Source organism: Plecotus auritus (assembly GCF_963455305.1).
Source record: "Plecotus auritus genome assembly, chromosome: 2".
Taxonomy (NCBI): domain Eukaryota; kingdom Metazoa; phylum Chordata; class Mammalia; order Chiroptera; family Vespertilionidae; genus Plecotus; species Plecotus auritus.
The window spans coordinates 58,897,997-58,910,969 of record NC_137771.1 but is presented as its reverse complement, the minus strand read 5'-3'; the positions used below and the strand labels follow the sequence as shown (position 1 = coordinate 58,910,969).

The following is a 12,973-nucleotide window of genomic DNA, read 5'->3' as shown; positions in this document are numbered from 1 at the left end:
CTCAGGTCCCCCTCCTAGTTTTCCGAGCTCCTCTTACTATGGCCTGGAGCTACTTTTGCAGCCTGATTTGCTACAGTCCCTCCAAGGCTAGACTCTTTACTGTCCTGAACACTTCCCATAGGAAACCATCCTCCCACGGCCAAGTTCAAGTGCAATCTTCTCTAGGAATCTTTCTCACCTAGTCCAGCCTGCTGGTATCTTTCCCTTTTCTGCAACACCCATTTAAATTTCTGTAGTGGATTTAAATTTTACCCACAATTCTGGAAAAAAAGAAATGTCAGACTGAACCTGACCTTAAGCTCCCTGCACCACAGGTTTGGTGAGAAATTGAGTCTTGGTTATGCTTGAGAAGTCTCTCCCCCTCTCAAGATCTGGAGGGCTGATCTTAGGCTCAGAAGTGTACACAGATTTACCCTGAAGCTCTCTGTCGAAGTCAGTGTGCCAATCCCAGGCACAGGGAGTCTTTCACCTCAGGTTGCAAGGCCACGGCTCTTACAGCTCTAACATCCCTCTGCAACTCTGTCGGGCATCCCGTCACCTCGCAAGGGAAGTTACATGGGAATGGGACACTGGTCCCTGATAATAGTGGGACCTGCCAAACATCATCTGTCCCATGGCTTTCTCTTTGGGGAAGTCCTTCCCAATATTACCACTTATCCCAGCCACCCTCACACTCTAAGCTTTAGAACCCCTCCCAATCATGGACAAGTCAGCAGAATTCCATTTTGCTTAAATCTGCATTACAGCACACATCACAGTTCTAAAAAGGCAGTAACACATAACATTAAGAGCACCAGCCTGGGGAGCAAAGAGCACTGGAGTGTTATCCTTGCACTTCCCGCCCACCACTGAGTGACCTCAGTGAGGTATTTAATTGCCCAAAGCCTCAGTCACTTATCTGGAAAACTTCATAGGAATGGCATGAGGATTAAATCAGGCCCTAAGAGTAGTAGTCCTTGTAGCAATGACTAATATTTATGTAGCACTATGTGCCAAGCACTATCCTGAGTACTTTACATACATTAACTCATTTAATCCTCACAACACTTTATGGATTACTAAGCAGGCATAGAGGGAGTAACTAGTCCAAGATCACACAGGTAATCAGCAGCAGAGACAGAAATTAAACCCAGAGTCTATGCTCTAGACCGCAACACCATATTGCTTCTAATAAGCATTCAATAAATGGTAGCTATTGCTGCTATTAATAGAATTACTTGATTCTTTTTTTTATTGGTTTGAGAGAGAGAGGAAGGGGAGAGAGAGAGAGAGAGAGAGAGAGAGAGAGAGAGAGAGAGAGAGAGAGAGAGAGAGAGAATATGACTTGTTGTCCCACTTATTTATGCAATTACAGATTGATTTTTGTATGTGCCCTGACCGGAGATCAAACCCACAGCCTTGATGTATGGGGACAACATTTTTAATCAACTGAGCTACCTGAGCCAGGGCAATTACTTGATTCTTTTTCTTTCTAATCTATGTTTTCTGTTGAAAGTATTACAGTTGTCCCCTCTTTTGATTACTTGATTCTTAAGGCACCTGCTCCTTTATGTAAATTGTAAGCTCCTGGAGGACAATAAATGTGCTGACAAATAATAGTTCTGAGAAAGCTGGCTCCAGAGACTCACTGCCACGGTTAGAAGCCTGCCTCCCTCACTGACCAGATAGCTCCAAAACCTGGAACAAATTGCTTACCCTTCTAGAATGGTTGTAAGGATTTCCAACTTAGCAAGTACTTAGAAAAGTAAATCGCAGCTATGACAATGATAGACTGATATATTTCACTATTTGATATGAGATGTGATATTACCATCTGTCTTTCCAGGATCTGGAAGAGTACCAGAATTCTCAACAAACACTTGCTAATCAGCAACTCACCCACATTGGTTTTCCTGTTTCATGTAGGTTCATCTTGTTTCTAAATTTACTACTTAAAGAGAAGGTTACACCTTCATAGTAATAGTAGTAATATCAGCTAACATTTATTGGACTTACTCTGCATTAAGGACTGTTCTATGATTTTTACAGATGTTTATCATTTTAAAATGCACAACAGCCCAGTGTGGCAGATACTATCCTCATCTTCAGTTTTATGTGTGCGGTAACCAAAGCAAAGAAAGGTTTATTTAATTCACCTGACGCCACATTATCAGCCTTATGAGGCAGAGTGTATGTACTTAATGACTTGCACTTTTGTTTTCTCTTTTGTAACTTTGTCCATATTCTCCAGGATATCTGATAGAGATCAATATATATGAAAAGGCACCACAAACATTTGTCCTTTGAAATAGCATGAATAATAGAAAGTTTGAAATATCTAAATGTTTGAGATATCTAGCCAAAACCGGTTTGGCTCAGTGGATAGAGCGTTGGCCTGTGGACTGAAAGGTCCCGGGTTCAATTCCGGTCAAGGGCATGTACCTTGGTTGCGGGCACATCCTCAGTGGGAGGTGTGCAGGAGGCAGCTGATCGATGTTTCTCTCTCATCGATGTTTCTAGCTCTCTATCCCTCTCCCTTCCTCTCTGTGAAATATCAATAAAATATATTTATAAATGTTTGAGATATCTAAAAAGTCATATAAAACTTAAAAGCCAGAGTTTCAATGTATTTAATCTTTTAAAATCCAATGTATTTAATCTTTAAAAACGAGTGCATCCATTAAGCTGAATCACGAAGTTGAGGTCCGAGTTTTCCAGCTGTGAATGACTCAAAGGACTCAGACATAATTCACATACTGAACATCCTATTCCGATGGGCACATAGCACAGAAATGAAGCCTCTAAAAGAAGACAGAGACCAGAGGGCTGTTACAAAATCTAACCCCAAAATAAAGACTATCCGTGCTTTAGGAAGTAAACTTTCTTTCAATTCCCTTTCTCACTTTCAAAACACTTTACAGAAACATTTCAGGCCTCTTTCCACAAACCTCTTTTCATGAAGAGCAACAATTGCAAATTTTAAAAAGTCTCCAGGATAAACCAAACAGAAATTCCTCTAAGTAAAATGGAATCAAAGCCTCATGCATTTAATAATTATTTTCCTGCCATTAAAAGGCCTCATAGGAAAACAAACCAGTTGAGCTAGTCTGGTCCTAAAGCCAGTTAAATGAAAGAGTGAATTTTCATAGCTTTGGGGAAATCTGGGTTTACAGGGCAAACTCTGCAGGTTTGAGCTCATTGTGGAGACATGTTCCTTTTCATTGGCAAAAGAGGGAGGAAATGAGCCATGCCCTTAAAAAAGAAAAGAAAGAAAATAGCACCAGGGACATTCCAGCCGCTACTTGATAAGGACTGGGACGGTTGCCATCAACTCATGGCTAGAAGAAGGAAAATTTGGATCAGAAAGCAGATGACCAAGAGAAACCATGCTGGATAGGGGAGAATTCCCATTAAACTACAGACTTTCAATAAGGGAGTCATTTAAACCAGTGGCTTTCAAATGTTTTTTGCAATGGCACAGAGTGAGAAATATGTGTATTATATCATGACCCATAAGTATATAATATCTATATGTAGATAAATAGATATAGATACACACACATCTATTTATATAAAACCCTAGTATGCAAATAGACCAAACGGCAGAACAACCAAAAAACGGAACAACCGGTCGCTATGACGTGTGCTGGCCACCAGGGGGCACTCATGGAACATGGTAGGTGTTGGCAGCAGGCAGCAGAGCATGGAACATGACAGGCATCGGCCGCAGTGGGATGGTGGAACAGATGAGCAGGGGCGCCAGACAAAGGTGGGGTGCCAGTCGCTGTCATCAGGGTGAGCCTCTGGTGGTTACTGAAAATTCTTTGCTTCCATGCACCACAGTCCCGCCCAGCACTCGCACCTGCTGCTGGCACCATCAGCAGGTGCAAGTGGCAGCTGCTGGCCCCGATTGACCCTCAGAGCTTCTCCACCTCCCCCTGCTCCTGAGGGGTAATCGGGGCCTCCTACCTAAAACCCAACAACTCAAAGAGTAAAGGAGAATTTATTTTTCCTCGCCTATAGAGAAATAGGCCATAACATGTAGCTTAGGTGTGTAGTAGGCTATACCATCTAGGTTTGTGCAAGTGCACTCCGATGTTTGTACAACTACAAAGTCGCCTAATAACACTTCTCAAAATGTATCCCTGTTGTTAAACAGCATACAACTATACTCATAAATCCCATTCCCTACACCCCTGTTCTCAACATCCAACAGAATTACCCCACAGATTTCAAATTTTTAAGATCCAAAATTGTACTATACGTTTAACTTCTTCTCTATGTCCTCACTCAAATCTTCTTTTTTTAAAGAATTCCTCATTTCAAAGAATAGCACCACACTCAGTCCCTCACACAAGCCACAAATCTGTGCGTCATCATTTGCAATTTCTTTTCCTTTACCTCTACTTCCAGTGGGTAACTAATTCTACCTTCATAACAGTGAGTGGTATGCAGGTAAATATTTAACAATCACCTCTCCAGGCTACAAAACTTCAATTTACAGCACTTGCTTATTTCTGTGATGTAAATACCCCTCCATAGCCAATTTTAAACAACCAACTTGATGTCACTGAACATGAAGCTGAAAAGAGGTATGCACAAATGGTGCCAGTGAACTATTGTCTATTCCTCTGAACCATTTCTTACCTCCATGTCTAAATTCAGAATTTTATTTTCTTCTCCTCAAGTAACACAATTGAATCTTTATGGATTTCCTAATCTTTATCTCATAGCCCACCCCACTGTCTGACACAATCTTCAAATAATCTTTCTAAAATCCAAGTCTCATCATGTTACTCCCCTACCTAAAACCCTTCACTAGTTTTTCATTACCTACTCTTTATCTATAATAATAAAAGCATAATATGCAAATCGACCGAATGGCCAAATATTATATATCATATTCCCAGATATATAATACTGCTCCATACCTTTGCATATTTGCTTATTCTGTTCCTACTCCCTAGGACAACCTTCCTTAATTTGTTCATTGAGCAAGCCTCTTTTAAGATTCAGCTCAGCCCTAACCAGTATGACTCAGTGGATAGAGTGTCAGTCTGCAGACTGAAGGGTCCCAGGTTCAATTCTGGTCAAGGGCATGTACCTTGGTTGCGGGCACATCCCCAGTAGGAGGTGTGCAAGAGGCAGCTGGTCGATGTTTCTCTCTCATCTATATTTCTAACTCTCTATCCTTCTCCCTTCCTCTCTGTAAAAAAATCAATAAAATATATTAAAAAATAAGAGATTCAGCTCAAATCCCTTCTCCAGAAAGTGTTTCCTAAACTCCTAAGGTAGACTGGATATCTCCACTTTTATACCTCTAGTATGTTTCAGCACCTCTAAGAGCTTCATTGAATTTATTTTTTTTTTATATCCATCTCTTCCCACTAGCCAGGAACTTGCTGTAGGCAAGAACTGGATCTTATTCATGGATATACCAAGCATGTAGTATGGCAATGGAATAGAGTAGGCTCTCAATAACAGTGACTATTATCCCAACAACTAGCATCCTAAAACAAGCATATACTAACTATTCAAATATCTGTTGAATGAAAACATATCAGTAGCATGTTCTTGCCATCTGCCAAGGCCAAAGGACTGCAAAGATACCCAACCTGTACCTTTCAGATTGTTAGGGAGGCCATGATCTACTGTCATAGTCAAAGAAATTGCACAACCTCTTCTTTTTCTTTCTTTTTTTTTTTTTTTTTTTTTTTGCTTACTGACCTCTGTATTACTTTCTTAGGGCTGCCACAACAAAGTAACACCTGACTTAAACAACAGAAATTTATTTCCTTATACTTCTGGAGGCTGTAAGTCCAAGATCAAGGTGTCACCAGAGTTGCTTTCTTCTGAGACCTCTCTCCTTGGCTTGCAGATGACTATCTTCATGTTCACATGGCTTTCTCCATCTATGTCTCCAGGTTCAAATTTCCTCTTCATATAAGTACATCAGTCAATTTGATTAGGGCTCACCCTAAAGACCTCAGTTAAACTTAATTACATCTTTAGAGACCCTATCTCCAAATACAGCCACGTTCTGAGGTACTGGAAATTAGGACTTTAACATAGAAATTTTAGGGGGATACAATTCAGTATATAACAGCCACCTATGAGGCCCTCAAAAGACAAAATCTATAACTTAGTCTTCTTTCTTAGCATCTGTTATGACTAGCAGAGTACCTAAAACAGCTTCTCAAATTATTTGTGTGATACATAAATGAAGGACCTTCCCAGAAGTATAGTCCATATCTATAGAGCATGGCCCCTTACGCACAAATAAGAATATGGCTTTTCCTTTCCCCTGAAAGAATGCTTTGATGCTATCGTGGTCTCTAGATAGCCCATTGTCAGACAACCATTTTTATATTAACCAACACCTATCAGAAAAACCTTTAAGACCAGTCACCCAAAGCCAACTCACCCATCCAGATTCATTCTGATACACCCAGACTGATTGTATCATGTATGGCTAGAGTCCGATTCAAAGTCAAGAGAATACTAACACTGCTTTGCCAAAAGGTAACAGCTTAGGAGAAATGATAATGTGGGCATCTGCCTTTTTCCTAACCAAAAGGAAACTTCCCCTTCACTATGTGTGATTTTGGTGGGCCTATCAATCATGTAGCTTGCCTTCCCACTATCAAGATGGGCATGTGACCTAATCAGTTCCCTCCTCTATCCCAGGAATTTGAATCATGAGCAGAGGAACATGAAGGCAGAAAATAATGGGAAGGGATCAGTTAAGCCGGTACAATGATGGGTTCCTGGTTCAGATATCCCTGAAACAACCTTGGTTCCTAAGCTTCCCATGGCTTGATCAACAGTCTTCTGAGATCAACTGTTAAACTTTGGAGAAAAACGTATTACCTTAAGTTCGATAGTGCTTATTCTATAGTCCTCAAAAAATCTTGACACACATAATGGCCCTAGAAGTGGGATATGACTAGTGGTAGACCTAACTATGGAAATGGTAGCAGGTAGGGAGGATGCCCCTCTTCACAGCTGGGTTGTGTTCATCATCCATGTTACTCCATTACAAGGCAGCTAACTACACTATTCCCTCCTGGATTATGGGACGCACACAGTCCACATGCTTTTGAGGCTAAATCTTTAGGGAAATGGGTAGGAAAATACTGAAGTGTATGGCCATTTCTGTCAGCTTTTGGTAAAATCCCAGAAATGACTTAGCTTCAGCCAATATGGCCTATTTGAATCAGAAAAGAGAAAAATTCTACCTCACCTAGACTGGCCCTTTCTCCTGGTAGAAATCCAAGATGGCAGACAGTCAAATAATCATTTAAAATAAAAACAAAATATGAAATTTGAGTCAATGCATCCAGGATAATGCTAGAAAAACAAAGGAAGAAAGAAAACATAGCAAAAAGTAAGATTAGGACCAAGAGAATTGGGGGAAGCCTAGTCACCCAAGTACCTCCAGATGTATATACCAGTATACTCTCTCCCTGGCAAACAGTGATATGCTGGGATGAAGCCAGAGGATGTGGAACAAACTAGCATTGCCTTTTTCTCAGAGGCAAAAAGATAAACTGCACAATTAAGGGCTGAAGAATGGGCAGGGCAGTAAGGCCTACATCTAAGAGAAAAGTCCCCAGGCTGGGGCCCAGAGGCAAGGACCAACCCACAGAGTGGAAAATGCACGTAAACCAGCAGACTTATGTTGTGTTAAGATAAACTGCCATAGAATCCTTGGAAAATGAAAATCTGTCACTGCTCCAATATCAACCTCCAGGTATCCTAACCCACAGCACCACCACAGAATTTAGGATGCTGAAATAATATACCTTCTTTAGGAAAATTGTACCCAGTGTTCTTCTCAAATATATTCATGGAATTCTTATGAGGCAACAAAGAAAAAATAGGAAAAGGTTAACTCTGGAAAACAAGATTATGAGGCAGAGATAAATGTAGAAAGAAAATTATATTCCTTGGGCTGTACTATGAGAATGACTTTGATTTACAGAGTCTAACTCAAATACTATTTCTGCCCAGCCAGCATGGCTCAGTGGTTGAGCACTGACCTATAAACCAGAAGGTCACGGTTCGATTCCTGGTCATGGCATATGCCTGGGTTATATACTCAATCCCCAGTGTGGGGAATGCAGAAGGCAGCTGATCAATAATTCTCTCTCATCATTGATGTTTCTATCTCTCCCTCTCCCTTCCTCTCTGAAATCAATAAAAATATTTTTAAATAATAAATAAATCAAATACTATTTCTCTCAACCTGTCTACATGCTATCAATTTATATACTATGACACCTGGGAAGTTGGTTACCAAGCAAAGCCACTTCAAAAGGAACTGCTGGATAGAAATCCAAGTGCTGGCCCACCTTCCTCTGTGAGAAGCGAGCTCAGATGCTGCAATGCACCACGCAGCATCACCTTATCCATAGCCGTGGTTTCCAGAGTGGTCCTTCCAGAGCAGCACTGGCATAAAGCATTCTTTCCTTACATCTTCTTGGATCTCTGTCTCCCACAAGTAATGTAACCTTATACTGTATTTCTATTAAATGACACAGAACCACACGGAAGCAGAAAACATTTTCCAATTCCATATGGCTAGGATCTGCCACTTTCTTGCTCAAGGAAGAAGTGTACTTCCCCAGACCCACTGCATCCTCCCATCACGTTCATTAACTACCCTGAGGAAAGAGCCATTAGAGAAGCCACAAGGAATATTTCTGTTCTCTGAGCAAAGGAAAGAACATCAAGTGGGTGGGGTCATGGATGAGTAAGGGCAGGCCCAGAATAATTCTGAAGATATTTTCACACTGATAAACACTAGGCCGTCATTTGGCTTATTAAAATAGTGCTGGGTACTGAGAGAAGCTGGCATCTTTTCCTGGGGATGAGATAGCCCTGGGGGTTTGAACAAGAGCTGGAACACAGCTGCCATGGCTAAAACCAAGCAAGTACAGATGTCATACCGAAGTAATTTCATACCATCCCACCCTGCCAATTCAGAATGCCAAAGGAGGAAAAGTATTGAAGGAAGTCTTTAAAATAGACTAGACAACTATTTTAAATACCACTTCTGTGTGTAACTGAAGTTTTTGCTATTGCGGTCCAGGAATGACAGTTAATATAGTTTAGAGAGCTTCATAAAAATCTAACTGCTTAGGAAGATGAACACAACACAATGTGCTGTTCTTGGCTTGAAACAACCACATCAAACTCAAAGACTCTAACTCCAAATGCCTTTTTTAGAAAATGTCCTTCTAGGCCATTTTTTTGTCTTTCAGTGTTTGTTTTCCTTATAAGTAGTACTATCTATTATTTCCTATGTTTTTAAATGATACACCAGAAGCACGTGGCACCACACCACAGTACTCATTTCCCTTAGAGAGTGAAGTCAGGGAAACTGGAAATTTCAGGGGGAACAAGTATCTAACCACTATACCGTACATCTGAAACTAATACAAAATAACATTAAATATAAACTGTAATTGAAAACACTTATAAATAGAAAATGTAAAAAAGAAAAAACAATTCTGCACAAAGAGAAAAGTATAAATATGATATAAATAGTGGTAATAAAGTGACTTTAAAAAAGAAAGATGTCAGGGGTAAGGAATATTCACACACACACATAAAACCAACTTACCAAATGCCTTCTTAGGTTCTATTAACTTCATGGTAAAGAGTTCCTCTTTTTTTAATTCCTTTAACTTCTTAGCAACATCAAAATGACGCCACCCAACAATATTTTCTCCATTTATGGATTCAATATGATCTCCCACACAGATTGTTTTAACTGAGTCAATTATGCTGCCCTCTTTAATTCTCTGAAAAAAAATTAAGGATATTGCTTAATGTAAAATATAACTTTGTAACATTACTTTTCATGTTCTTGAGGCACAACATACAATATATTAACATATTAACAATGCAATTTAATGCTCAGTTAAAGATGGAAGACCAAGCAACAAAAGACAACCATCTTACCTCCAACCATTCTTCTTCCTTATCATTCAGAATTCAGCCCCATCATAGTCACCACCTCCTCTGAGAAGCTCTTCCTGACACCTTCCCCAGCCCACTCCCCCGAGATTAGGTAAGGTACCAATCTCATCATGCTTCTACAGTACTTTTTGCTACATATGCTGAGCTCTAAGCTAAGTATTTTACATTTACTATCTCATTTAATTTTAACAATCTTAATGAGAGTCTCATGTCATAGATCAGGAAAATTGAGACTTAGGGAGATCAAGTAATTTGCCAAGTTCAACATAACCACAGTGCAATTGTTTATTTACCTTAGGGATGGAGATGGTCTTATTCACCATTGTATGCCCTGTAGCTAGCACAATGCCTGCAGAGAAGAGTCCCTCCATAAATGATTATTAAATCATTTCAACATGAAGCCCATTATATAAGAACAGAGCTTGAGCTTTTTCTACTGGCTATATTTTTTAAACCTTCGCTACAAATGCCCTGACTCAAGACTTCATACAACTTTAGCTAAGAAAATTGACACTTTAATAAAAGACAGGTGTGTTTACCATTTGGGGAGCCAATAAGAATTATTTTTATAGCATCATTTTCCACTTATATATTTTAGGTGAGGAGAACTTAGGAGTCAAAGAGAAATTTCAAATTGATTATTCTTAAATCTATCTTACCTGGATACAATACTACAGCCTCAAAATGAGGGCTAAGTCTTCCTAAGAGACCACTAAGAATTTCTGAAGGATTTTAGGAACAGGAACTCCAGAAAACTGCACAAATGACAACCCTGCAAAGGATGGACAAGTTCCTCCACGGAGATAAGGAATGGAGCAAAATGAAGGCCACGATCAGTCTCAGGTGTCACAAATCCTTCCTTGGAATAATGGGATAGGAATACCAGGGGCTGCTGCTATCCTATATAATAAAAGTCTAATATGCTAAGTGTTGGTCATCCAGTCATCTGTTTAACCAATCAAAGCATAATATGCAAATGATATGGTAAGGCTGCTGAACCACTCACTATGATGTGCATTGATCACCAGGGGGCAGACAGTCGACCGGTCGACCAGTCGCTATGACATGCACTGACCACTAAGGGGCAGACGCTTCAACCAGTACGTTAGCTTGGTGCTCGGTCTGGCTGATCGGGACTGAGCAAGACATGCTGGACATGCCCTGGAGCCTTCCCGCAGTCCCTCCCCAGCTGGCCAATCTCCCGTGTCCCTTGCCGGCCCTGATCATGCACTGGTGGGGGCCCTCGACCTGGCCTGCACCCTCTCATAATCCGGGACCCCTCGGGGAATGTCGGAGAGCCGGTTTTGGCCTGATCCCGCAGACATAAAAGGCTAATATGATGCACACTGACCACCAGGGGGCGGATACTCACAGGGGGAGCGGGCCTAAGCCATCAGTCACATTCCCCAAGGGCTCCTGGACTGCGAGAGGGCACAGGCCCGGCTGAGAGACCCCACTTCCCTGGTGCACAAATTTCATGCACCAGGACTCTAGTTACGTGATAAAAGCATGAGTATTATTCACTCTTGCCAGGTGGAAGAATAACATCTGAATCAGTGGGCTAATGGATCACTGTGTCCAATAGTTAAGGGAGAAATTGATTTAATGTACCCCAGCATCTCCATAATATTGCCAAAAGAAAAAAAAAAGTTGTAAAAGACTAACCTGGGAAGGTTGGGCATTTTTATTTTTTTTTATATATTTTTATTGATTTCAGAGAAGAAGGGAGAGTGAGAGAGATAGAAACATCAATGATGAGAGAGAATCATTGATTGGCTGCCTCCTGCACGCCCCCTACTGGGTATCGAGCCTGAAACCTTGGGCATGTGCTCTTGACCAGAATTGAACCCAAGACCCTTCAGTCTGCAGGCTGGCACTCTATCCACTGAGCCAAACCAGCTAGGGTAGGTTGGGCATTTTTAATTTTTAAATTTTATTACTAATATTCCAAAACTTACAACAAGTTTCTTTTTTACCCTGAAATTTTAAAAGCACTGCTATGTTCATTGTAATAGTTACTATGCTTTATGCCAATGACACAATAATGCTGGTTCAAACAGAGCTTATCAATATTATTACAATAGTTCATTATAAAGCAAAGAAACCAGAAATTTCATGATCTAACTGGCATTGTTTTATTATAAGTGCACATTAGCCTTATAAGCTACGGAAACAATGAAGGGTAACTACAACACAACACTCACAGAAACATAAGCCAGATTAAACAGAACACTAGAATCCAAAGAAATAGACAAACAAAAAAATCTCCATAGCCCATGAACACAGACAATGGTGAGGTGAAAGGCCTGGGGTGAGGGGGGAGCCGGGTGGAGGGGAGCAAAGGGGGAGAAATGGGGGACATCTGTAATACTCTCAACAAAGAAATCCCTAATATTCTGTCACCTAACCATTCTTAAAGCACTAGAGAATGTGAAAATCTATAACTCTTGACTTTCTTCTTAATTTTTATTCTAAGTTATTTCTTGATACATTCTGAACCTATTTTTCTCAATCAATTGTACCATACAGATTTCAGTTTCTCATATAATTTTTCATTTAAGACATGGTTATAATTTTGTTAAAAATAAGCGTTATATAAAACTAACTAAATAAAAGTCTTTAAAGACCTGTATGAATCTTACCGGTAAATTAATGGGCAGAGTAACAGAAATCTAGGGTCACCTGGCCCTGTGAGTAGCCACGGAAGCCACCAGAAGGGTTCCCAGACAGAGGGAAGAGAGGCAGTTACAGAAGTCAGCAGGTGAGAATCCAGGTGAGCAAGAGAAAATTCAAAGCATATGTAATCATCACGGGCAGCAGATACGGATCTGGGATGAAGAGACAGGAAAGTCAACATAAGAAGCTTGGTGGAAGAGTACCATAAGGTGAACCAGATACAGAAGCAAAGTGAGAGACATTAATTATATGTACCTGAGACTTAGCTTCCTAAGTAGATAAAGAAGGAAGTGGCAATTGAGACAAATTTCTGAAATCTAATGTACTTTGA

The 12,973-nt window shown here is 40.4% G+C and overlaps 1 protein-coding gene across 1 annotated transcript in view; it reads right to left on the bottom strand.

Annotated features, from left to right (window-relative positions):
* Positions 1 to 12,973, bottom strand: part of GIPC2 (GIPC PDZ domain containing family member 2) — a 76,775-nt gene that overhangs the window by 24,781 nt on the left and 39,021 nt on the right. The window contains exon 3 of the mRNA XM_080655598.1: positions 9,608 to 9,788. Coding sequence (XP_080511724.1) covers positions 9,608 to 9,788 — 181 coding nt within the window. The remainder of the gene's footprint in view (positions 1 to 9,607; positions 9,789 to 12,973) is intronic.